The sequence below is a fragment of the Myotis brandtii genome, unplaced genomic scaffold (assembly GCF_000412655.1).
Source record: "Myotis brandtii unplaced genomic scaffold, ASM41265v1 scaffold326, whole genome shotgun sequence".
Taxonomy (NCBI): domain Eukaryota; kingdom Metazoa; phylum Chordata; class Mammalia; order Chiroptera; family Vespertilionidae; genus Myotis; species Myotis brandtii.
Window position 1 is genome coordinate 2,655,257 of NW_005362534.1, and position 27,505 is coordinate 2,682,761.

A 27,505-nucleotide genomic window follows, 5' to 3' on the forward strand; every position below is an offset into this window, starting at 1 on the left:
ATGCAAAATTCTTCTTTTCATCTGTACTATTATAAGATTTGTTCTATTGAATTAAGATTCATTTTGTTGATTTAAGATTTCAAGTGTTGGCACTTGACATAAAATTAAATTGTATCTGCTTTGATAGCATTGGTGTCACTCTTTAGCATAAAACAGGAAACAAGAATTAGGAAGAAATAAAATTAATGATCCACAATGGAAGAAACATTGCATTTACATCTATAGTCCTATTCTAAAAGACAAGCTTTTCTAACAAAAATTTCATAACTAGTCATTTAAACATGTAAGATAAATAAGGTTCGATACAGCCAAACCTAAATGAAATATTTCTACTAAAATACCACTCATTAGGGCCCAATCATTTGGACCATGTGAGTAATACAATATGTGAGTAAGATTTAGGGGTATCATAAATTATTAGAGAACTTTCTTTTTAGATTCCTATAGAAGAAAAAATCAACTTGCCATCATTTTTTTTCATTTTGATTGAAATTTAATTATTCAAAACATTTACATGGCTCTAATTCAAAACTATATAAAAATACACTAAAGCAAATGTTTTCATCCCTGCTTCACCCACATTTTCCCTTTCCTTCCCCATAAAAATTAGTTTTTATTAGTATGTTTTATCCTACCATTATTTCTTCTTAAAAATATAAGCAAAACTAGATATTTACATTAATATTCCCTTTCACCTTTCTTACAAAAAGAAAGGAGAATATTACAAACATTGCTCTCTACCTAGCTTTTTTATTACATTTATTGGGGTGATACTGGTTAATAACTTGCCATCATCTTTAATCCTATTCTTAAACTCTATATGGATATGTAATGAAATTTTCCATTTGGAATGAATTCTGTGAATATATGTATTTACTATTAAATGAGATACATAGAATTTAAATACTGAAAGTATTTTCATTAAGGTGTATTTTAAGTTAATAACAAGCTATTTGACATTCTTATAATATCAGTTTATTTAGTACTGATTTGGTTTTTAAAGCCACAGTGTCCTTACAGAGGTGTTTGTTCTTAAACACATTTTTGTTTTTAAGTAGTGCAGATATTATGTGAATCAACTAGGTAAACTGGCAAAAGAAAGTTAGATTTTTAACATTTCCTACTGTCTTGAACACTAAAAGCAATTTGTGTGCTAAGGTGATTTCCATTACATGGCATAGAGCAGTGAAAATGGACTAGGGCAGGAGTTAAAAAATCTATGATCCATGTCTGGCTGTGTCATTTATTACCTGTGTGACCTTCAGGCAACTCATTTAATCTCTCTAAGCCTCAGCATTTTTTCTACAAAATAGGAATAGTTAAAAATTGCCCTATAAACCTCAAAGTTTGGAAAGATGAAAAGATATATTGCATGGGAAGGATATTTTTACTATTTTAGACATTCTCAGCCATTTTACCACCCTAACACTTTCCTACATTCTTCTCCTTCACCCTTTCTTTAGGGATGAAAAAGGAAACCTTCCTTGTGAAGACCTCAGAGGACATATGGTGGGCAAGCCTGTGCATAAGGGATCTGAATCACCAAATTCATTTCTGGATCAGGAATATCGAAAGAGATTTAATATTGTTGAGGAAGATACTGTCTTGTATTGCTATGAATATGAAAAAGGAAGATCAAGTAGTCAAGGAAGACGAGAAAGCACCCCGACTTATGGTAAGAGTTCTTAAGTTGACATAAGAACATATGTTTGGAATGGGAATTTTAATTTCTTTTCATAGGCTTTTGAGTTATGAAAATTATTTGATAGCTTTTGTATTTTGTAATTGATCTGTGTCTGTCATGTGCTTATAAGTGAAATTTCAACAATATGAGGCATGACATCTAAACTTATTCTAAATTTTGCAAAGAGTAAGCAAGAATAGTAGATAGAATTTTAGCTCATTTATGATGTGTGGAAACCGTTTCTAATTACATGAAATTTTTGTATGTCAGATGTTGCCAAATTGGAATAATTCAAAGTGGGTTTTTTTTTCCTTTTTTAAATGTAAATTTGCTATTGACATGGCTTATTTAAAATAAAATTGTCTTCTTACTCCTCAGGCATTAAAAAATCTTTAGATAGACTTTTCTGAGGGAAAATTTCATTTCAATATTGGTCTTTTTTAAGAAGCTGCAAAGGTTGAGTGGAACTGGATTTTAAATAGGAAGAACACACTATTTAAAGCAAAGATGCACCTGGAATGACCATGTCCCTAGAGTTTTGTTGGGGGTTTTGTTTTTAGCTTTGATTCCTATTTTTCCATGTATGATCAAGAAAGTAACCCAGTCACAAACACTTAAAATTGATATAGCATATCGGAAATATTGGCAGAGAAAGTTGCCTAAAGTTAAAGTACTGAATAAAGTCTCTCGTCCTATTACAAGAATGAAGAGATTTAATTGGAAGTCTATGCTACTCCCTTTCAAGTTTTCCAACTAATCATGTTTAGTGAGGAACTTATACTTGGGGAAGGACAGGATCCTTGCAGATTAGTCCAGTGGGAGCTGAGCAGAAGGAAATTTTAATTTTCTTTTTCCACCTGTCCCCCTTACTTGTCCATAGTGGCCAAATGCCTCCCTCCTGTGGTCCCAAAATATTGGTCATCACTTATCTTAATACACATGCTTTATTTCCTTACAGCTTTTGGGTTATAATTACATATGAAAAGTTTTGCTCAAAATGATCCTAAAGATTAGTAACCATGCTTATCTTCCTTTGTGTTATTCTCTGTGCATGTGTTTTTCTATCATAAGAATAAGCAATGGTATTTTATAGCATAGCTCTTCATGCTACTTTGGTGGCATTTAATTTGAACCGTCATAATTTGAACATATTTGCAGCTTTGCTTTTTCCCCCTACTATATTTTAAACCTTTGCAATACAGAAGCCTGCCATCTTTATTATCCCTACCCCTGATCCATTACATAAGATTATTATTTTTATTCATTCATTCCACAAGCACTTATTGAATATCTATTATTAGTCAGTACTATATCAACTTTTCCTTTTTTTTATGTCCCAGAATTTTCTGGCTATTTTCTACTTATGTTGAAGAAGATACGAATGTTTAACCTAAGAGGAAATTGTAATCACCACATAAATTTGATTACTGATAGCTTTATAAAAGATATGTTTATCTCTTCAGACTACAGTTTAAACAAATCATATTTCTCCCAATAAAATGGGATACTATTTAAATTTTAGAAAATATAGATATCCTATGTATATTTCATATATTTTTATAAACTTAGGAGAAAAGAAATGTATATGTGCTTGAAAGAGGGATAGGAAGTAAAAAAAAAATAGTTTTTACTTTTGATCCTGACTTTTTTAAACTTTTGAACCTAAAATATAATCTGAACCTTCAATAGAGATACTTATAGATACTTCATTGGTGATTCCCTGGCACAACCTGAAGAATGCTCCAAGTAACTAGCAGTGTAATGTATTTGCCTTTTAAAAAATCAGATATTAAGTAATAAAACCTACCTGTCACACACATGAATTAGTGGCCATAATATTCCCAAAGACTGGCTCATTTGTTAATTCATCCTATATAATAAAGAGCTAATATGCTAATTAGACTGGATGGCAGAATGACCTTCCGGAAAGACCAGTGGGTGGGGGACAGGGCTGTGAGGCAGCTGGCCGTGAGGCAGCTGGGGCTGCAAGGGCCAAGTCCCTTGCATGAATTTCGTACATTGGGCCTCTAGTTCATACATAAAGTCTGCTAGGCACTGATGATACAAAGGTGAATAAAACATAAATCTTCCTTGGAAGGCAGTCATAACCCAGAGAAAAGAAAAATGAAGAGATGCATTGCAGTCACTCTAGGTAATGTGAACAAAGTGGGAATGTGAACAAAGTTCTGCAGTAGCCCAGGAGCTTAGCCCCAGAGTCTGCCTGGGACATCACATAAATAGAAGTGATATTTATGCTGAGTTCTAAATGATAAATAGTCATCATTCAGGGTTTCTAAATGCTATTTATCCCCACCAAATACCTGGCAACTTCTCAAACCTAGGTCTGCCATCTGAGGGTTCATATCAGTCTCTCAGCCTGGACCCCAAGTCTCCAATACAAATTAGATCAAATGTTTATAACCAATAATTGATGACAACTTATTTAACCTATAAAGTGGTCCCATTACATTGATCCCTCAGGGCAGCGGTTCTCAACCTGTGGGTCGCGACCCCGTTGGCGGTCGAACGACCCTTTCACAGGGGTCGCCTAAGACCATCCTGCATATCAGATATTTACATTAAGATTCATAACAGTAGCAACATTACAGTTATGAAGTAGCAACGAAAATCATTTTATGGTTGGGTCACAACATGAGGAACTGTATTTAAAGGGCCAGAAGGTTGAGAACCACTGCCTTAGGGTGCCAATGTTCTTTTGGATTTAACAATAATGAAAATCAAAATACATTATCCTGCTGAAATATATTGCAAAAAAACTAAAGTACAAAGAAGTTCACACTTGATATTTTCTGGAAATTACAGTAATTTAGCTTGTTAGCACTTGTGTGATACCTGAAAATGCAGTATGTAAGTCCTTTAGCTTACAATGTTCTACTTAGTTCTTAGTCATAAATACTCTTAACGTGAAGTATGTGAACTTAGTCATCATTACTCTCCTATTAACTTCCCATATTACACAGAGAGGTTTAGAGTTTTGATTATAAGAGTGTAGACAGGATTTTGAGAAGCAAAGGAGAAACACAACATAGTGCCTAATATGTGCTTTTGATTAAATATATATGTACTTATTATATTCTCTTAGTACATTCATATTTTCAAGTAAATTATATAAGATAAAAATATTTAGGAAAGCTCTGTTCCTAAGAGGGAGTAAAAAGAACAGTTATTTGCCCTAAGCTATTAGATAAGTACAATATGGATCAACAGTAGATGGCCCTTCTAGAAAGTAAGTAAACAATACTTGTTGAGCTTTTATATATGCCAGGCACTGTTCTAAGCTTTTAGAATGTGTGAATCTATTTAATCTTTACAACAACAATATGAAGTAGAAACTAATGGAATTTTTATTTTACATATGAGTTAAATAATTTACCCAACTAGAAAGTGGATAGAGCTGGGATTAAGTACCCATGGCTATTTGTTGATTCTGCCAGTGGTACTAGGTGACTAAATGTAATGAAAATAATTTGCTAAATTATAGGAAAATAAAATCCACAAATTGCATTACTCTTTCCAAATTCAAACATTTTATTTCAAGCAAAAAGAACTTGGTCTGATTTTGTATATTCTTGTCTATGTTGTTTGGTATTTACTGGCACTATAATAAACGTGCATTTATATAGACATGGCCTTGACAGACCTTAGGAAAAGATGGCTAAATTGAGGAGTAAAATTAGCAAACAATGTGTTATATCCTTTTTAAATCAGAGAACATAAAATAGGGTTGTTTTGCTTTGTTTTGTTTTTAGCATAAAATAGGTTTTACTTTCCTTAAAAGGTAGACAAGAATAACTTCTGGAAACACAAATACAGTAGGGGAAGAAACCTAGATAAGTGGTCACTAGCATTGGCTACCGTATCAGCCATACTTGGTAATCCTGTCTGCCTTGTAATTACTCTACTGTGGCTCAGAGATGTTCCTCTAGGCCACTGTTTTCTCATTTGTTAAAAGAAGATGATAAAATCTGCCTCATAGACTTTTGTGAGAATTTAACGATAACACACTAAAAATTGCCTAGAAAGTGGCCAGTATGTGCTAGGTATTTATTTTTGCTGTTGTCTTTATTACATAGAAACTTGAGTGTTGCTAAGACAATAGATCTTAACTGTTCTCACCACAAAAAAAAGAGGGTAACTATATGAGGTGATGGGTGTGTTAAATAGCTTGATTGTGATAATCATTTCACAATGGATATGTATGTCAAATCATCACACTGTATACCTTAAATATATACATCTTATTTGTCAAATATACCTCAATAAAGCTGGAAAAAATTAACTTAAAGATCTCAACATATAGCCTGGCCAGGGTAGCTCAGCTGTTGAACATCGACCCATGAACCAAGAGGTCACCAGTTCAATTCCCAGTTAAAGGCCTATGCCTGGATTGTGGGCTCGATCCCCAGTAGGGGGCATGCAGGAGGCAGACAATTGATGTTTCTCTCTCATTGATATTTCTATCTCTCCCTTCCCTTCTCTCTGAAATCAATAAAAACATATTTTTTAAAATCTCAACATATAAATCATAATAATAGTGACAGCCATTTTAAAGTCTTTGAAGAATAAGATGGGATGAATAAAGAGTTCAATAAAAAATGAAACTTTAATGTGGCGGTAAAAAAGGGGGACATGATAGCATTAAATCACTTTAATTATTTGGTCTCATCTGCTCATGTTTCAAAGATAAAGGCTCAAATTTGATTACATCAGTTGCTTGGCAACTTTTCAGTATGGTAATATCTCCCATCAGCTTTCCCTTTTCACTATTCAGGCACTACTTGCCCTTGCTATTTTATCATAGCACATTTCTGTACAGATAAACCTGCTAAAAGGCTGGCATAGTTAGCTGAGTCCCTTTGTGGCCATGAGTAGTCATATTTTATAACAATAGGAGGAAAACATGTTTTTTACTATAATATCACAGAAGAGTATTGGTTTGAAGGAATCCAGACCTTTTCTGATTTATGGAAAATCCAAGACCTCACAAAAAGCACATGAATGCATGCAAAGCCAGTATTTTAGAACTGCTCCTCATAAGTGTTATGTGCACATTGTGCATTGAGAAAAATTAATTCCTGTCATTACACCTGAACATTTTGCACTGAAAAACAAAGTACTATGTCCCCTTTAGTCACATGAATAGCAAATGGCTTGAAATGACTTAGAGCAACATATGGAGGCCCTATGGGCAATGACACTGTAAACTGAATTTTATCAATGTGAGGGGAGGATATTGTCTCTAGGTTCCAGGTTCTATGATCATACTTCAGTATCTCCTTCCTTTTTGTCTTACAACTTCATTCTATCTTTTGGGCAGTTAAATTATAATTAATAGCATTGTTTCAAATATTTTTTAAAGTATCAATTATATGTAATACATTCACATTTATTTATTTCTGACTACAAGGCTGCTATCTTTCCTGTGATTTTCTAATATAAATTATCCTACTTCTCAGGTAAAAGGCCAGCTGTCATTTATCAGCTATGCTAGAGAGAAAAGAAAATAGTATTGTAACCACAGAAAATTTCTGTGTTCAATTAAAATATACCACTTTCAAAGCAGAACTAATCATAGAGCTATGAATTACTGAATTAAAAATGCAGAAATATGAGATGTGTACCATACTTATAGGAATTCGATTTCTTTTGATTTATGTAATACATTTCATAAAGACCGTATGTTAGCTTCACAGAATAATTTTGAATATCAAGCTGATGTTGATAAGGAACCATGTATTTGATAGAAAACTATTTTGGCATAGAAATAGAAAGTAGTCTGTTCCTAATGTAAAAATTAGTGTTATCACCTAGGTAAGGTACTCTTTCTTAATTTGTGTAATTCTATGGATAGAAATATTAGAGCACGAGTTTTGAGGTCACATAGAAAGACCTGAATTTGGTGTGACAGGTTGTCCTTTAATAACTGATTGACCTTGAACTTGAGCCTTATACTCACTGTTTTTTTCCCTTATCTGTAAAATGGGATAGTCATAGTGTTTTATGAGGATTAAGTGAGAGATGCATGTCAAATACTTAGCACTGTTCTTGTCTCATAGAAAGTGTGCAAGAAAGCATGTTTAAATGGCATTAAAAATTGCAGCTGCTCATAAATAAAAATGTCCCGCCCTAGCCAGTTTGCTCAGTGGATAGAGCATAGGCCTGAGGACTGAAGGATCACAGGTTCGATTTTGGTCAAGAGCACGTACCTTGGTTGCAGGCTCCTCCCCAGCCCCGGCTCTGGTCGGGACATGTACAGGAGGCAACCAATCAATGCGTTTCTTTCACATTGATATTTCTCTGTCATTCATTCTTTCTAAAAACCAATGGAAAAATATCCTCGAGTGAAGATAAATAAATAAATAAATAAATCCCAAAGATTATCAAATGCTGATGGAGCAAATGAACATTTCCTCCTCTCCTATGGAGGGGCTTAATAAAGGACAAAGGGCTGGAAGTATTTCCTCAGTTTGGCCCCTCTACCCAATAACTAGCCATTCAAATAATATCAATTAAAAGATATATGAATAGAGTTTGTCACTTTCTTTGGTTTGGTTTTGAGAAGTAGAAGGAAGGGCATTCAAATAGCTAATAACACTAGAAACTGCCCTGATCCAAGGTTTTTTTTAAAGTTCCATTATGGAAATTAATAGCTCATATGCTGGACAGAAGGACCTTTTAAAACTTCGTATCATCAGAATTCTAACAACAATTCAGACCCCACACATTGTTAAAGGTTAAGGTTAGTTGCTAAAAAGTAATAGAGGGAGAGATAATAATATGTATTATAAATAAAATAAGTTGTAGTCTCTCAAATAAATGAAACCTGGCAAGAAGAGATCACCCTGAAAGCAACTGAAGCTACTAGATAATGGATAAACAGTAAGATTAAGAAAAAAATTAATAAAGTTCCAGAGTATTAATATGTGGACAAAATGGAAAGATTAGCAAATCAAATCAACAAAGCTGATGCAGCTATCAGAGGAAAACAGAAACTCTTCAAATGAATTAATCAACAGAAAGATACGAACTAGGTGAAATAGTGCTTCCCTTAAAGACAAAATAGGAAATAATAGAAATACTCTCATTCAGTGATTTTCAGCTGGGGTCAGAGCACATTTGGCCATTTCTGAGGATATTTGTAGTTGTCATATCTGGAGGTGGAGGTGCTGCTGGCATCTAGTGGGTAGAGGCCCAGGATGTCATTTCAACATCCTACATAGAACGTACAACTCATAGAATGTGCACAACAAATGGTGCAGGATGGCTCCCAACAATAAAGAATGATCCAGTCCAAAGTGGCAAGTCCTACTGTCAAGAAACCCTAGCTAATTTAAGAAGAATGAGCTGCAGACAAAGTGAATACAGAAGCAGGTAACTATGACTAGAAAATCAAAGAGCCCTGGTACAACATAGGGTCATTTGCCCTTTTGATTTTATTAAAAAAAATAGTGTAAGGTTGTGATGACCTACCCCGTTCTACAATAGAAAACCTAATCATGACAAATGCTGGAATAGGAAGGAACCCATTGTCTTTAGTGTTAGCTCTCAAATCACAATGTGGTTTATATAATCCAGCATTTTCCTAAATATGTTCTTTAGACTTTTGCAGCTCCTTTTAAAGACCCATATACAAATGATAAATTTTCTTTGTATTTTAAGTTCCAGATAAGCATTTGGAAAAACTTCTATTCTTAAATTGAAGCCTGCCCTAACAGATGGCTTGTTGAATGTCATCTTCATTTAGTTCTTGCAGAAAAGCCATTTTTAAAAGTAAATCTTATTTCTGATAAAAGTCCCAACTAAAGTAATAAATACTAACTGGAAGGATGTGTGCATGGTGTTCTATACTCCAGGCTTCTTGTATCACTGCAAAACAATTTGCCAGAAATCATGGGAGAAATAGATCCTTGAGGATAGGAAATGTCAAGTGTTACATCCAATCTTGTTAAAGAAGAGATGACTAAAAATTTCACCCTGATTACCTTAATGACTGAAAACATTAGAGCAAGTAATTAAAACAATATACAGACATCTAAATATACATATGACAACCTAGCATTATTTTAGAAGTAGTGCAATGTCAAACCAATTTGTTTTCCACCTTCCTTAAGGGATGTACAACAAAGTTACATCCACAATTTATGCTCTAATCCTCCATTAGCTCTTTAGCTAGCTTTTAAGAATGTTTTTGCAAGATTTTCAAACTGGGAGGACACTTAAACATAAGCAGTAATAATTCATGTCATCAAATTATTTTTGAAGAAAGATGAATTGGATTTTTCTGTAAATGCAATGGCCTTAAATTCATCACCAAATCAAATTAGTGTAGTAAAAAGAGCCCTGGGATAGGAAGTTGAAAGTCTATATTCATGGGCTGACTTATCAGTGAAATCCTGAGAAATTAACTTTGGTATGTCTTAAGTTTTTCATCGCAACCTTTCTTGCTAGCTTCACTGATTAACATGATCATAAAGAGAAAAATATATGAAAGAAATTATAACGTTATTACAAGATGTCATTTTGTTTGTTTCATTTGAAAGTCTTCCAGTTTATGGTCTTAATCCTTGTCTTTTTCTTTTCATGAGAAATGGTGACTGTCTTCCATATGTTGATAAGATTTTCAAGACACTGATTTACTAAGGTTTTTTTATAATGATGAAAAATATATAACATACAATTTTCCATATTTTTTTCATTATAGTTCACATTTTTATGTGTTAGTTTTCTGTATTAGTTTCAGGTGCACAACATAGTGGTTAGACAATCATATACTTTACAGAGTGGTCCCCCTAATATTTTAAGTACACCCCCCCCCGGCCTGTACATAGCTATTGCAATATGATTTACTAAGGTTTTTAAAAAACAAATTCCTTTAATTTCTAGTTATCTAACTTGAAAACAGGATGTTTTTAACCAAATAATGCCCATGTCATCTTTCTTGTCCACATTTATTGCTGAGCACAGCAAGGGGCAAAACTCCATTAGCATAGCTCATTTTATACCCAGTTAGAAGAGAACCTAGAACTCTTCTGCCACTTAGGCAGTATTTAAATCATGTGAATCCTTCTCAGTCTTTCCACACCCCTCTAATGTAGAATAATCTCTATGCATAGTGACATTTTAACTAAGAAAAACCTGTCTTTCTGAACTACAATGTGTATTGCAGATTTGTTCTCTTGGTAGAATGTTTACGAAAGATGTTTTGGTTCAAAATACAATTAGCCATGGTGTTAAATATTAAAAGTTCCATTTTATTTATTTATTTTTAATTTATTTATTCAGGTGATGTTGGTTAATAAAATTATATAGATTTCAGGTGTGCAATTCTATAATATATCATCTGTATATTGCATTTTGTGCTCACTACCCAAAGTCAAGTCTCCTTACATCACCATGTATCCCCTCTTTACCTTCCTCCACCTGCCCCACCCCCCCTTTCCCTCTGCTATTGTCTGTGTCTATGAGATGTGTTTTTTTTTAATTTTTGCTTAATCCCTTCACCTTTTTCAGCCAGCCCTGCAATCCCCTCCCCTCTAACAGATGTCATCCTGCTTTCTATCTATGAGTTTGTTTCTATTTTGTTTGCTATTTTGTTCATTAGATTTCACATATGCATGAAATCATATGGTACCTGTCTTTCTCTGGCTGGCTTAGTTCACTTAGCATAATGCTCTCCAGGTCCATATACTTTTTGATGCACTTTCTAATTTTCCCATTTAACGATTTTTATCTTACTCCCCATTTAAAGTCTAGATCACTTTTAGAAAGCAATAGGAAAATTCACAAACAAGTTGTAGCAGTTTTAAAAATATGGCCATAAAGATCAAAAGTGCCTGTTCTTACTTACTTTATTGATTCAAGATATGTTGCCTTTATCCTTAAAAAATTACTGACTTTCCATTTAATTCAGTTTTATTCCTCTTTAAATATGTGGTTCTCTACCTTAAATAACCTTCGGATGTTTTCCTAGAAATGCAGTCAACCATCTGAAAGTAATTTTTCTGTCTGGAATGTGGGAAGTTTGATGGGTGTATGTGGCATGCTTATAGCTTAACATTCCTTACTGCACTCATTTTCATCAAAATATTGGTTAAGTTATTCAGAACAGATGTGTATATGTGTATATATTTTTTTTCTTCTTAGACTGCAGAGAAAGCTTTTTTGTGAGCTAAAGGTTATGTCAGATTTAAGAAATCTCTCTGAAGTCTTTTTCAACTTTTGGCAACTGTAAGAGAGAATATTGTTTCTCAGAAGCTGTTTATCGCCCTGAAACGTAATGATTTTACCATGTTTTGGGAGAGAGTTTTTAAAAAGGGATACAATTGAACAGCAGTCATTCAGTAGTATTTCAATAGACATCATGGGTAGCATAACATGGGAAAGTTTCTGGATAAGGAAGCAGGACATCTAGTTCTGACTGGATTACCAAACAGCTTTGTAAGGCTCCATTTGTTAGAAGAATGTAGGGGGTTGTTCAGGTTGACATACTATCTTAGAAGTAAGCGAGGGACAGAGGAGAAAGTAAGGAAAAGTAAGAAGGAGAAAAAGAGAAAATAGACTGGAAGGAAGGAGAAAGAAACTATGAAAATAGAAACTGGCAGTATATCTTGGACTTTTTTGGGATCAAATGTGTACACATGTTTGGCTCCAAACAACAAATTAATTCTTCAAAAATTATCATATTAGTTTATATATGTATATATAACATGTAGAGCAAGTAAAAACAACAGCCTATTTATTGGATATTTTACTTTTCAAAGATTTTCTTCATGACATGTAGAAACATTGTTAGCACTATTAATGCTTCAATTTCAGTGCTAATGCTGAAATGGGCTTTATTTTAAAAAAGATTCTAAAGAAATGTTTGAAAATGCAGCATTCACAACATTGAAAATCTGGCAGACTGATTCTGCAAAGAATTTGAATAGACATGAAAAGAGGAGACCTTTCCTAAAACCTTCCCCCGTCCCCTCATTGGGCAGAATATATGGACCTACATCAACTCACCCAAATTCCCTCTGTAAAAGTGTAATTCTACTCCATGAGAATTTTGGAATCTTAGGTGATCGTTTATAAAGTTGTTTGCATACCTTGAAAGTAAACCATTAAATAAATACTGCCTTTTCTGGCTCATTAATAATTTTACCATGTCTAATCCATCCTCAGACTTTCAAAGAAGTTAGGAAAATATACTGTTTCAGTATATATAATAAAAAGCCATAAGGTTGGCACATTTTCTGAAGAACACATAGTAATTGTGAAATTTAACTAGGCAAGGAGGGAAGTGAAGAAGACATATGGTGACTGAGAGGTGAAGGTGGGAAGATGTGTGATTAGAGGAAGGATCATTGGACTTGGAGTGATGTAGGGGTATACACAAAATATAGAAGGTGGTAGTTGGAAAATTGGATACTGGAAGAGATTATAGCCATTGAAGATGACAAGATTAAGCATATGACTACAAGAATGCATAGAGGAGAAACCCTCAGGAAAATGTGAGGGTTAGAAGCTGAATATTGAAGTCACCAAGAATTAAGGCAGAAGTGGTATTTGAGTGCCTGAGTTTGAACCCTGGTACAACATACTTACCAGCTGTGTCCTTGGGCGAGTTACATAACCTGTCTCGGTTTCTTCATCTAGTAAAATGAGAATAATGATAGTATAGTTTTCATAATTATGAGGATTAAACACATATTTATAAAACCTTTAGACAGTATGTGACATATGATAAATGATATATAAGTGTTAATATTATTATAATGATTGTCATAATCATCATTGTTACTATCCAGTCCTGTGTGAACTTTTGCTTTATATTCATTCAAAATTTATTAAGCAACTATTGTAAGCCACGCATTGTGCTAGGTATCCTTTTTAAACTTTTATATATTTTTGGCTCTTTTGTGCTTCAGGATTTCAAGTTGATCTAAAATAATGCACTGCAGCCTCACCAAAAATTATCCTTGAAGTCTATGCCATGAGTTCTGCTTACTTAAGTAAAATGTGTAATAAGAATACAAACTTAAAGGGAAATGGGACAGGCCAAAGCACTGAATACTTGGATCTGGAAACTAGAATTACTTATTCACAATTCAAAAAGATGAGATGCTTGGGGAAGACCCAGGTATAAGAGAATCTAGATATATTGCTGAAGCGTGGTGGTATCAAAATGTACGGCATTGGGAGCTAGGAGGCAGTGAAGGTAGGAAGTTAGCGTTGTGGTGTTCCAACATGAAACAATGGGTTCATGTCCTGGCAGGGCAGGTTAAACACAAGGGACTACTATCTTGGAGATTGACTATCAATATATAGACATGTGGGCGTTGGAGAATTAGATAGAGATCAAATTACTGAAAATAAAGTAAAATCACTGAAATAATGATCCTCTTTGTAAAGGACCACCCTCAAAGTCTGGGGCTCCTAAGAGAGCAAACCTAGGCTAGTCTTTATTGTTTACAAAACGTAGCTTATGTTTGAATTATCACCTGGCCAATTGCCACAGGCAGTTTCACCTTCTGGCTCAAAACACACACATTTTTCATCTACACAAATGCCAACCATAATGTTGCATATGAGTGAGTGTGTTTTGCAGACTGTAGCTAAAAATCAGTGTAAGTTTAAGCAGACATGGGGAAGAAAAACAATGTGATGTGAATTTTGTTCTCTGTGTTTAGGCAAGCTACGACCTATATCTATGCCAGTGGAATATAATTGGGTGGGGGACTATGAAGATCCAAATAAGATGAAGAGAGATAGTAGAAGAGGTAAGTGTTCTAGAATTTCAGTGTAGGCTGAGTTGTTGGAACAAAAAGCAAATTTAAATGTTTTTAAATAGGATCTTATGGCTTCAGTAGAAAAACTTTCATTTCATTCTTTCATTGACTCAGTGACCCAAACCAATTCAGACCAACATTTGACAATCTTGATCTATTATTAAGTAGATATCTTCTGTGAATGCCTCCTGAGGGATTCAGGGTAGATAAGTACAGTGTAAAAATTAATAGCTCATTGTTATTTGAAAGTTGATATTTGGAAAACAAGGTCAGAAGTGTGAAACTGCATAAAAGTTTAGTAAATAGAGTTTGTGATCAGTCCCCATTGGTCTGCAATGAAACCTCACCACTTTTATATTAATACAGCCTTAAAATGAAGCACATGGATAAAAGCTATTGGAAACTCGACCAGTGACTCTAAGAAAACTATATAGAAATGGGGAAAAAAACTGCTTTGCTTTTTTTTCTCTTCTGTTTGCTGTTCAGGGTTATCTTCTTACTTGGGGGTGGGCTACACTTGAAGTATCTACCAAAAGTAAGTTTTTATGTTCACTTATCCTGCTATTGAGTTGGGTAGTAAAGAGGACAACAGAAAGTCTCACTAGTAAGTGGGATTCGACCAAGTACACGTATGGTGGGCCCAGTGGATCATGTTGCTATTTCCACTTTCTGAAATCGAGAGCCATTACGTTGTAGATGAAAAAGAATACAAATCCAAACAAAGCAAAAATGATTTATAAAACCTAAGCTCACTAAGCTTTCATCACAATATGTTTAACCCATTTGTCTGTTATTTCCAGCCAATATACAGAATTTATTTCATTACTACACAGATGCACAGACCACACAGGGATAAGTAAGCATGAATACCTGCTTCATTAGTCTTCTTAACACTTGTTTTATGGAGCAGGCATTTTTGAAAATGAGACAGGGACATTGAGAAATTTCTTTACATCTATATACTCATTCCATTTTCTAAACTTCAGTTTCTAACATAATTTGTTTTATAGAAGTAATCAAGAAAAACATAAAAAGAGAAATGCTTATCATATGCCATCTCTGGGTCACTCTTTTGGAACTTCATATGATAGTGACAACTTGGGGGTTAAAAAGCCTTATGAAGTACTAAGTGCTGGCTATCAATTTAAGCACAGATTTTTATAAACTAAGTTTCCTGACTATTGGTTCTTAATGTGGGCTTTAACTACTCCAAGGATGCTACCTAGCCTGCCATAGGTTGGTGTTTGTCATCAGCTTTTAGCACAATTCCCCTGGGGGAGCTTGTTAAAATATGTATGAGGCACACACCCAGAAATTCTGCCTCAGGTTCGGCAGGTGCTTCTGATATAGTTGGTCCAGAGATGAAAGTTGAAGATATAATATATAGGCTATTTTTTAGTGTCCTATGATCCCAAATAATTAAGGTTTTCTATATTTCCACTACATAGGTATTTTATAAAATTAAATCAAGTTGCATTTCTGAAATGGAATCTAATAGCACAATTAGGAAAGAATGATAAATTTGGAATATTTGCATATTTATATTAGTGTATTTATCTCTTTTTATATAGAAAACTCTCTACTCCGATATATGAGCAATGAAAAAATTGCTCAAGAAGAATACATGTTTCAGAGAAACAGCAAAAAAGACACAGGGAAGAAGTCTAAAAAGAAGAGTGATAAGAGTAATAGCCCGACCCACTATTCATTGCTACCTAGTTTGCAAATGGATACATTGAGACAAGACATCATGGGCACCCCTGTGCCAGAGGCCACACTGTACCACGTAAGTAAAATTTCAGACTCTATAATACAGCTTTTATTCAGAGATTCTTTTGGCTGAATTCCAAATTATTTATTTTTATCCTGTTGCTAGATTTTCACAAAAGATCTTAAGTTTAGAGTTTAAGCCCTTAAAGAAAACACAATGGCTTATTGACTTGTTCTTCAGTTCATATGTTTAGTGAGTTCATATGTTGTAGCAAGTTAGATTTTTAATGAAATAACATAATAGGCACAGAATTGATAGAGAGTAATCATTAGCTGATTAAGCACCACTGTAATAATGCACAGTAAATAGGTAGCTGTAGAATTCAACATTGAAGATAGAATTTTTAATATATTTGTGATTTTATTTAAAAATGAGCACCTAGACCAGCATAGTGCTCAAGGTAAAAATGGGAAGACATAGCACATCATCATATGGAGAGAAAAGCTCCAAGAGTCTCAAAGTAATTTGACTATTGTAATGGGTGGGTGCAAGCAGTACCGGAGGAATATGGGAGAAGAAGGCCTTGCCTTCTAAGGAAGTGAGAAAACGCTTTACAATAGGGAACATTTGGATGATGGGTGAAAGATGTGTAGCAGTATTGTGGGAAGGCATATGGAGTTGTGCCACAAATGTATGCAAATATGGTATATCCTAGGGACTTCATATGGCTAAGAATTAGTGGTTCATTAAAAACTGAGGTGAAAGCATGTGAGTTAGGGGCAATAGATGAGCCTAGAGATGTAGGTCAGCTTAGATCAGGAATTTTATGATAAAGTACTTAGGCTCGTTCCAGCAGTAATAAAGAGCTCTTGCAGAATTTTCAGCTGGGGACTTGCATGATAAGATTGGCCTGTTTATCTATATGGTGCGAGCATTGATCAAGAGTATGAAGCCAGAGGCAGGGTCATTAGGCCAGGCCAGAGGATGATGAGAAACTAGGACAATGGCAATGTAGAGGCTGAGAATATTGTTAACCAGAACATTAAATCACAAAATCAAGCCATTTTATATCACTTTGGTTAAAAGGGAGTTTGTTATGCCAATTGAACTATAGCTCCTTATTAGGAGTCCTTGAAAAACATGGACTACACTTTTTAAGTAATTTGAATAACTGTGCTTAATGCTCAGGCTGGACATTTTCTAACCCTATTCTCTGGTTTAAAAGAAGCTAAAGATGAACACAGACAACAGGGGGGTGAGGGCATGAGTGGGGGGTAGGGGGTAACGTGGGGATAAGGACACATATGTAATAACTTAATAAAGAGATTTTTTTAAAAAGAAGAAGCTAAAGAATTGTTAGCCCCAAAGTGCATGTTAGATGCCTATAACCAGTGTTCAAAGAGAGAACATTCTTTTGTGGGTTTTTTACTAGACTCTCAGTTCCCTTGAGGACCTTACCTTCACTTGTTTAGTACTTTCCAAGTTTTCAAGGGAGTTTCCATATTTATTGTGTCTTTTTAATCTCACAACAACCATATTTGCAAATGACAAAACTCAAAGGGGTTAAGTTATTTACCCAAAGCTGTGTTGCAAAAAATAAAATAAAATAAGAGTAAGGACTATAACCCAAGTCACCTACCCCAGTGATCTTTCCACATTCTACCCTGGAACAATATGCATGGTAGGCATTCCAGACACAAATGAATTTGTGCTTTAGTGACTGAGTGAAGTTTGAAATTGTATGACTTTAGCCCTAGCCAGTTTTGCTCAGTGGATAGAGCGTCAGCCTGTGGAGCAAAGGGTCCTGGGTTTGATTCTGGTCAAGGCTCCTCCCCAGCCCAGGCCCTGGTCAGGGTGCATGTAGGAGGCAACCAGTTGATGTATTTCTCACATTGACGTTTCTTTCTGTCTTTCCCTCTCTCTTCCTCTCTCTCTAAAAAGATCAATGGAAAAATATCCTCAGGTGAGGATTAAAAAAACAGTTTTTAAAAAGTATGACTTTGAGAAACATGAGCCTTCATAGGTTTATTTAAATAACATCTTCAGTACCTAGATTGATTTCTACCCAGAGTTTTTATGAAGTTTTGAAAAACACAGAACTGCTGCTGTTATGAAGCACAAGTAGTTATTCAGCATCTATTGCTGAGACTAGAATATTATAATGAAAATTTCCTTGACCTTAGAAGCCAAACAATGTACACTTAAATGATTGCTTCTTATATTTCACAGGAATTCTTCTTTTATTTTTTTCCATCTATTTATACACGCTTATTTAAAAGTGAAAAGACTTTTTCTTATGTTAAATTTTCTGAAGCACAAGATCACTATCATCAATATGTAATCCAGTCACTTTCGTGATGAATAACTAATCTTTATTCTTACCGATTATTTCTTTGGATAGCTCAGCCATTTTTAATAGAATAGGACTTAAATGGAAGAGAACAATTAAGATTTGAGTACTGAGTTTCACTGCAGTAATAATAGCTCCATGTTGTCTGAGTTCAAATGAGTTCAAATTTAGTTTAATTTAATAGCAGGATTATATCAGCGTTAAGTATCCTTGAACAATTTTCTAAAGGTGTGGGGAGGGGGCGTTCCTTATAAACAGACCTAGATTATAATCCCCATTGGTCTATTTTGGAAGCAACCCCATAAAAATACACAAAGCAACAGAAATACAGTTTGGCTTTAATGTTTGGCTCATTCCTCTTAACAATTAGCGCAGAAATGTTCATATAATAATAACGAGGATTTGGAAGTTTATGATATTATAAAATACACAATTTTATTTTATTAATTCCATATACTTGTAATTTCAGGGTGTTTTTTTCCTTAAACTTACTTAAAAGTGAATATCCTGGTCACCCACCAGTCTTTGCCACCTCTTTCCTTTGGACATGCTATTCCCTCTACTGAGAATGCTTTTACCGCTTCGTTCCCCTTGGCCTGGTTTGTATCTAATCCTACAGTTGCAGAGAGACTTGCCCTGACCACTACCCCCTAAACTAATTCAATTTCTCCTGGTATAATCTTAGCACCCTGCATATTTTCTTCAAAACCTTTCTTATGCATCCTAATTATATATTTATTTATGTGATCATCTTAATGTCTTAAAGACTTAATGTCTTTCTCCCCTGAACTTGGTAAGTAGGGCTTATCCATGTCCATGAAAGGAATAGAGAGCTTCTACATTTTGTTCAGCTCTTTATTTCAACATCTAGAATAGGGCTAGTACCTTATAAGCGCTCAATAAAATGTGATGAATACGTGATTGAACAAGTGAGTGAATGTGACGGGAACTTCAATGTCTTTCTCAGTGTATGTCAGTTGAGGTCCTCAGCCTGCAGACAGAGCCACTTCCATGTCCTAGGTCAACCGTCCCCAGTTAAAGCAGGCCTTCAATTGAAGTGTATTCATAGTAGGAATTGCCAGGAACTTATTATCATAGGCTCATGTTCCATGTGCCTGGGGAGATCCCTAGGGCTCTGAATGTCTTATCATGTTTGTCTAGTTCATATGACTAAATTCTGCTTTGTTTTATTGAATAATATTCCAATTCACTCCGATTGGAACCCTGCTCTTATTGGCCTGTACTCCAAGGAGCATCTAGCTGATTTATTGCTCCAGAGACAGACAATATGGAGCCTATCTCTGGCCACCCATCTTTTGAAAAGAGTATTGGAAGCACTAGGTAACTTACACTCACCATGTTGGGCTCCCTATCAAAGCCGGCCCCAGTCTGCACCTTTGATCAGGGTGATTTACAAGGTTCCTCTGCCCCACAGATGCCACCAGTGCAACAGGATTAACTCTCCTTCAGCCTCTGCTCCATCCCCTCCACTCCAGCTCAGAGCTTCAATTCCAGCTACTTCTTACTTTCTTCCTATCACTGCCTTCTCGTTATGGAGGTCGCAGTGTGCCTATCAGCCAGATAATTATGTTATGGTATTTTTCAAACGAGTATAACTTTATTTTACATACTCACAGATTCTCTGTCTGAAAATGTGGGAGTTGTTAGCTGCAGGGCCCACCCTTGTCTGACCTGAGAGCACATGAAGAAAAGGTAGACAGCAGTGTGTGTGTGAGTGCGTGTGTGTGGGGGGGGGGTGTATGTGTGTATGTAATTCAGATGTGGTGGTGAAAGCCTTGAGATAAAGAATTATTAGATTCAGCACCTTTTTTCTACTATAATATACACATGACAACTTGCTTCACATTAAAGCTGCTAAACTAAATCGATAAGCAAAATAATTTATTTTAAATCTCATCATATAAATTCAATTTATATGATGAGATGCCAGAACAAGTAAATTTTGATTATGAATCCTGGCAAGATGCACGTGTACTTTCATAAACTGAATAATGTGACTTTAGATGGCTTATTTAAAACAGATTTTGAGTAGGTGTTTAAAAATCTGGATAATTCTTTTCATAACAGTTCAGCATTTGTGAGGCTTGTCTTAGGTATTTAGGACATAACTACAGATACTCACTTATTTTACTTCTGATAAGTACTTTTAGCCATTTTCATCAACTTGTGGAGGGATTTTTGGTGGAGCTCCTGGAAGAAGGAGGGGGAAAGCTGTTTAAAGACATTTTATTTGTTAACTTATCAAGTAAATAAACATTATAAAACAGATACTATTCTAAGTAATTTTAACTCATTTAATCCTTATAACAGCCCTATAAGAAAGGTGCTGGTTCTATACCCATTTTAAAGATTAGGAAGCTGAAGCACATAGGTTAACTAAATAGTAAGTGGTAGAGCTGGGATTTGAACATTGGCTGTCTGCCTTCTGGTCAGCACACTATATTGCACCTCAAAAAATAGCATAATTTAGTAGAAACCCAACAATGATTCTAGTAGTCTCAACCATGTGTAAAGCCCAATCTACAAGTGGAATATATATTGACTAATAATAATATTGCCACCGTCACTGCTAATAATGGCCAACATTTACCATTGTGTACTAAGTTTCTATGATAAGAACTTACATACATTATCTCATCAAATGTTCATATTGACCCTTGTGAAGTTGCTACTATAATATTTATTTTGCAGAACTGAAACAGAGCTTACCTTACTCATGGTCACACAGCTCGAAAGTAGCATACATGAAAGATGAGTCTAAGCCAGGGGTCCTCAAACTACGGCCCGCGGGCCACATGCAAATACAAATATTGTATTTGTTCCCGTTTTGTTTTTTTACTTCAAAATAAGATATGTGCAGTGTGCATAGGAATTTGTTCATAGTTGTTTTTTTAAACTATAGTCCGGCCCTCCAACGGTCTGAGGGACAGTGAACTGGCCCCCTGTTTAAAAAGTTTGAGGACCCCTGGTCTAAGCAATCTGGCTCCAAAATTCACATTTTTAAATGAATAAAGCCATTTTTGTTCTTAAGGATTTTACCATCTATTAGAAAAGACAGAGCCATTACTATCACAAAGATGAAAAATATGTTATATTTTCAGCATATAAGCATTTGTATTTAAGTTTATCTGCAGTGATAAACTTCAGTTTGTCTAATAGCTACCTTAGATACATTGTTTCAGCATAATGAAACTAAAACAAAAGAGCAGTTAATCTTAGTGGTAGAAAGCCATCTCTGAGCTAACAACCACTTTCTCCATATTTTGACTACATTAACCTAGATGACAGTCATAGAACAATATGATTTGATCTTTCTCCTCACCACCGAGCATATAGATGTTAGACATTCATTCTAAATACTATTGTATTCGTATTTGTATGTATTCTCTCTGATTTCTATGGGTGACTTGATTCATTCTAGAGTGCTAATGCCAACGTCACAGTAGCACTGGCAAAGCCCTATATGCGAATACCCTGGACTGTGAAAAGTGTTTCTCACTGGGCCACTTCACTAGAGCAGTGATTCTCAAAGTAAGGGCTGTCTTGGGCTAAAGGCTCCTGGTGGCTGAGTCTTGATGCAGAAGTGGCAGTCCTTCCTTTGATTCTTATAGGCAAATATCACATAATTTCATACACTTTCTGATTTGTGATTAGATAATGCTTAATAGTAGCCTACTAAACAATTTTATAGGGTTACAAATTGAATAATCATAAAATAATGCATTACTGGAATTTACTAAATATTCTAATTCACTATTTTTCCATGAAGTCTGGCATCCATGCAACTGACAATACAGTTGTGTTCCTATTGCACCAGCGCAAGGGTAAATGGTTTGGATTCCCACGGTTTTCATGGTTTTCAGGAAGAATGTTCTAGATTTTCTTCAGTTACCTCCTAATCACAATAGCAATAACAACAAAAAAACTATAAAAATATATGTCACCTGCCAGAAGACCCTGAAAGGGTAGATGAAGTAGGCAGGCAGTCTAGGGTCCTTCAGATCTTAAGAACAACCTAGCAGTGAGTTTCCGGGGGGGTGGGGGGGGAGGTTCTTGCCTACTATATACACTGGCCCACGTGCTAGAGAAGCCTGAAACCTTAAAATATCAATAGGCACAAACAAAATAGAGTCCCAAGAAAAGCCTACTATCTTTAGCCAACAGACCAGGAAAAGGATGGCCTGACAGGACAGACACCTTTTACCAATACCTGCCTGTTCTCAAGGTGAAACCATGAAAAAGTCATGTTCCTCCCCTACCACAAAAGGTATAAAAAAGGTTCATGCATTAAGAAGAGATGATAACCTTAAATGTATGTGCACCAAACAACAAAGATGCAAAATGCTAGAAGCAAAGTGCAAAAGAACTAAAAGGAGAAATTGACAGATCTACGATTATAGTTGGGGATTTCAGCCCTCTCTCAGTAATTGATGGAGCCACTAAACAAAAACTCAACAAGGATGTAGAAGTAGTGAAGAACCACTGTGTACCCACAAATGGTATCTAACTCCCCAAAACAGCAGAATACATGTTCTCTAATAATAATGTAATCAAACTAGAAATCAATAACAAATAGCAAGTAAGTCTCCAACCATTTGTAAATTGAAGAACATACTTCTAAATTTATAAAGAGGAAATATCAAGGAAACCTGAACTGAATGAAGATGAAAGTACAACATATGCCTAGGAGAAAATTTATACCACTAAATGTTTATATCAGAAAAAGAGGAAAGTATCAAATTAATAACCTAAACTCCCACCTGGGGTGGGAGGCAGGGGTGGACTAGAAGAGGTCAACAGGGGTCAAAGGGAGAAATATATAAAACTTTCAACAATAAATATTTTTAATAAAAGAAAAATTAGAAAAATAACAAAAAAGATCTGCAAGCAGAAGGAAGACAATAACAGAAATCAGTGAAATCTGAAAATAAAAACAATGGAGAAAAATCAAACCAAAAGATGAGGATTTTTGAAAATAAAAAAAAAGAAATTGATAAACCTCTAGCAAGACTGACAAAGGGAAAAAAGAAGACTAAAATTACAAGTATCAGGAATAAGAGGTGTTATCATTACAAACCCCATAGATGTTAAAAGAATAATAAGTCAATACTAAGAACAATTCTGTGCATATAAGTTTTTTTTAATATATTTTCATTGATTTCAGAGAGGGAGAGGGAGAAATAGAGATAGAAACGTCAATGATGAGAGAGAATCATTGATTGCACACCCCACACTGGGGATTGAGCCCCCAACCCCGGCATGTGTCCTTGCCTGGAATTGAACCCGGAATCCTTCAGTCCACAGGCCGACACTATCCACTGAGCCAAACTGGCAAGGACTATACACATAAGTTTAACAGTTTAAAAAAAAGAATTCCTCAAAATCCACAATCTACCAAAACTCTCTGAAGGTCAAGTAGATTATCTAAGTAGTCCTATAACAATAAAAGGAATTTAATCATTAAGAGGCTTCTAAAAAATAAGTATAGAAATACTGAAAAAACAAGCATACTTATAGTACCAATGCTATTGTATTGGTTGAGTGCAGAAGTAATGCATTTGGCTTTTATTATTTTGTTTTGTGGTGCTTTTAAAGTGTTGGCAGCCTGAAAAATATTTGATGTATAGGACTCCTAAGAGACTGATTAAATTCATAAATTGTATTAATTGTGAAAATATTGTTTCAGCATTTAAAAACTCTTGTTTTATAACTTTTTGAAGTTTAATAAATTAAGCATTATATAATCAAAATAAAAATATTCACTAATACACTGTCACTTTTGCGAGAGATTTTTGCCCACACTGTATAAAACAGATTATTGATAAACTGAAGCCAGTCCTTTCCATTTCATGTTTGAACAAATGTGTCTCATTCTGCTAGTTTCTGTTCAAATAATGGCTGCCAGGAAGCAAAACACAAAATCTGGCTTCATTAGTGAGGCATCATACAAAACAGGACACAGAAGAATTGAATTAGGAAATTATTCTGTTGAAATTTATTAAATTTAAATCTTATTACAAATTCCTTGTTGCCTTTGAGAAAATAAAATTAAACAGATTCTGATGAGAGGCCTTGGCTTGGTTGATAAGGTCAATAATTACAAACTATTTGGGGACATACCTGCACTAACCAGAGAGGTTAAAGTAGCACCCCAGCCCCATTCTCTATCCTGTTGTAGACCTGTATCTCCCAGCTTTATAGCCTCAGAAAACTTCCTCAAATGTTGTTAGCAATAGGCCTTTTTTGCTCCTATATAATCACTCTACCCATATTACCTCACCACAACTTATTTAATGAAACATCTCAAGTTTAATAAAACTCCAGGTAAAATTAATTTACCACCAGAACTCTTTAAAGCCTCTTCTCATTGAAAGACCATAACCTATGTCAAATTATCTTCTTCACTCTAACTCCTCATATATATTACTCCCTTGACAGCATCCTTTAATTTCACAAACTATAATCCTATTGACTTGTTGCATATGTCCAAATCTCATCCAAAGATTCCTCTTAGTAAACTACATGCCTGGTCTCTTAGCCCAGATCTCATATGAGAATGAAGTTTAAGTCACAATCATTGACTACTTTACATTCTAGTTTCTTGAAGATAAATTTTCCAATAACAATGTTAAATTGTTTGAGCCTTCATGTACTCTTCATTGGTTTTTGGCTCAGATAGCAACTAGCAGTGGCCAAAGTGCATGAGCTCACCCTGAAGTCTCAATTCTAAGTGATGTTGCTAAATTTGTTTCTTAACATCACAAGTATCAGGCTAAGCCAAGAACAGAATCCTAAGTCTGGAACCCAAAATAATATGGAATATTGAGAAATAGATCAGTGTTTCAATCCCCATTCTTTAAATGCAAATGGTTTTAGGTTAACTAGATGCGAGCTTTCATGCCATAGGAAACAGGAGAGTAAGTTACTTTCTCATATATTATTTTATTATTGTAACTTTGGGGTGGCCTGAAGAGACAGTGATTGTTGTATCTAACCACATCCAGGTAAAAAGGCTGAACGTTAAAGAGAAATGTCTTTTCTAAAATTCTTCTCTAAGATGGCCAAGAATAATATTGTAGTTTTAGAACATGGGCTTTAAGTCAGCTCTATGAACCTAGACACATTTCTGAACTTGTTTTCATGAGTAAAAAGAGGATAATAATTCTTACTTCACCTGGCTATTTTAGAATTAAATCATACACTGTGTGTATAAAGTTTTTCCATAGTGCTGGGCACATAGTAACTATTCTTAACACCATATAGAAAAAAATTAGCCCTAGCCGGTTTTCTCAGTGGATAGAGCATCGGCCTGTGGACTGAAGGGTTGCAGGTTTGATTCTGATCAAGGGCACATACCCGGGTTGTGGGCTCAATCCCCTCAGGGGGGGCGGTGTATAGGAGGCAGCCTATTACTGATTCTCTCTCATCATTTATGTTTCTACCTCTCTCTCCCTCTCCCTTCCTCTCTGAAATCAATAAAAATATATATTTTTTTAAAAATTAATTTGTGTGCGTGGAAGGAAATTTACTTCTTGTGAGCAAATGAGGGTGCCTTCTAGGACTAAAATATGTCATCATTGGGTATTAATGAGAATATCAGTTTCAGTTCAATCAGGAAAACAGAGGCACTAAGTGATATGGAATAAAGGACTAGTTATTAATCAATTGAGGTGCTAGTGAAGATTCCTCAGCAGAGCTGGTGGTCATGAAGAAATTTTGTTGTGAAGCCAGAGAGAGCAAGACAAACTAGAACCATGAGCACAAACTGGGACCCTGCCTCCAACTTTAGTGACAAAGCTGGAGCCCTCCACCACAGAGATTCACAGGCTTCCTGTTTAGGAATTAGAAGAGCTGAAGGAGTTGCAGACCCTGCTATTGACCCATGCAAAAAAAAAGGCAAGAAAAGTGACAATATGTGTGAGCTGCAGCAGTGACTGACACCGTACACGGACTTTCAGAGCATAACACTGCTGCTTCACTTGTGTTCTCCAAAATTCACACAAAGTTATGTTGTGGCCAACCCTAACTAGAACCATACAGGAAAGGGAATTCTGAGAAACAGTTACAGCTTTGGTAAGTTGGCACAGTAGGAAATCACCACATTGAGGTTTCCCTTCGTGTGGGCACTACCAGATAAAATCTGCTTTAAAAATTATCTAGTGTTGGTTTATGAGGATCAGTGATAAAGTAAAAAATTCTAAATTATAAATTTAGACTGAATTCAAGGTGAGCCTACCTGTAGGAAGTTATCATCCCTATAGCCTATTTATTTAATTTCCCAAAGCATATATTGGAAAATATATCTTCACATTTTATTTTATCTTCAATCAAGAGATTGACTAATATAAGTAATAATTAGGATAAAATGTATAATTTACCTAAGAGGTTTCTACTGAATAAAACACATTAGAAAAATATTTAAAGAATTTCTTTGCATACTCTGAGGAAGAATACCAGAAGACTATATGCCTAGACCATGTTACCTTAGCTAAATGCTGAATCTCCTTGACTTAGTTGCATTTTAGCATCATGTCCTTAATTTTTATCAGACAGCTGCTACAAAAAACAACCATATGAAATCTACTTGTTTGCTATAAAAATATTTTCGAATATATTGTATTTTCTACTCCCTTGTGCCCCCCATATATCCTATATAATAAAAGGGTAATGTGCAAATTTACCTTAATGGTGGAATGACTGGAAGCACCGGTTACTATGATGCACACTAACCACCAAGAGGCAGACGCTCAACACAGGTTCGGTGCACTCCCACAGGGGGAGCTCCACTCAGCCACAAGCCAGGCCACAGTCAGACATCCCCTGAGGGCTCCCGGGCTGCCAGAGGGATGTCTAACTGCCAGCTGAGGCCCGATCCCCCGGGGAGTGGGCCTAAGCCGGCAGGTGGACATCACCCGAGGGGACCTGGAATACGAGAGGGCACAGGC

The 27,505-nt window shown here is 35.3% G+C and overlaps 1 protein-coding gene across 6 annotated transcripts in view; it reads left to right on the forward strand.

Moving 5' to 3' along the window:
* The window catches only part of CNKSR2 (connector enhancer of kinase suppressor of Ras 2), a 243,332-nt gene that overhangs the window by 139,417 nt on the left and 76,410 nt on the right, over positions 1-27,505 (forward strand). For 4 of the 6 annotated variants that reach the window (XM_005870966.2, XM_005870968.2, XM_005870969.2 and 1 more), the window contains 3 exons: positions 1,464-1,675; positions 14,380-14,469; positions 16,050-16,264. In XM_005870966.2, the coding sequence (XP_005871028.1) occupies positions 1,464-1,675; positions 14,380-14,469; positions 16,050-16,264 (517 nt within the window). The remainder of the gene's footprint in view (positions 1-1,463; positions 1,676-14,379; positions 14,470-16,049; positions 16,265-27,505) is intronic. The other 2 variants (XM_005870967.2, XM_014543475.1) reach the window with 1 other exon arrangement.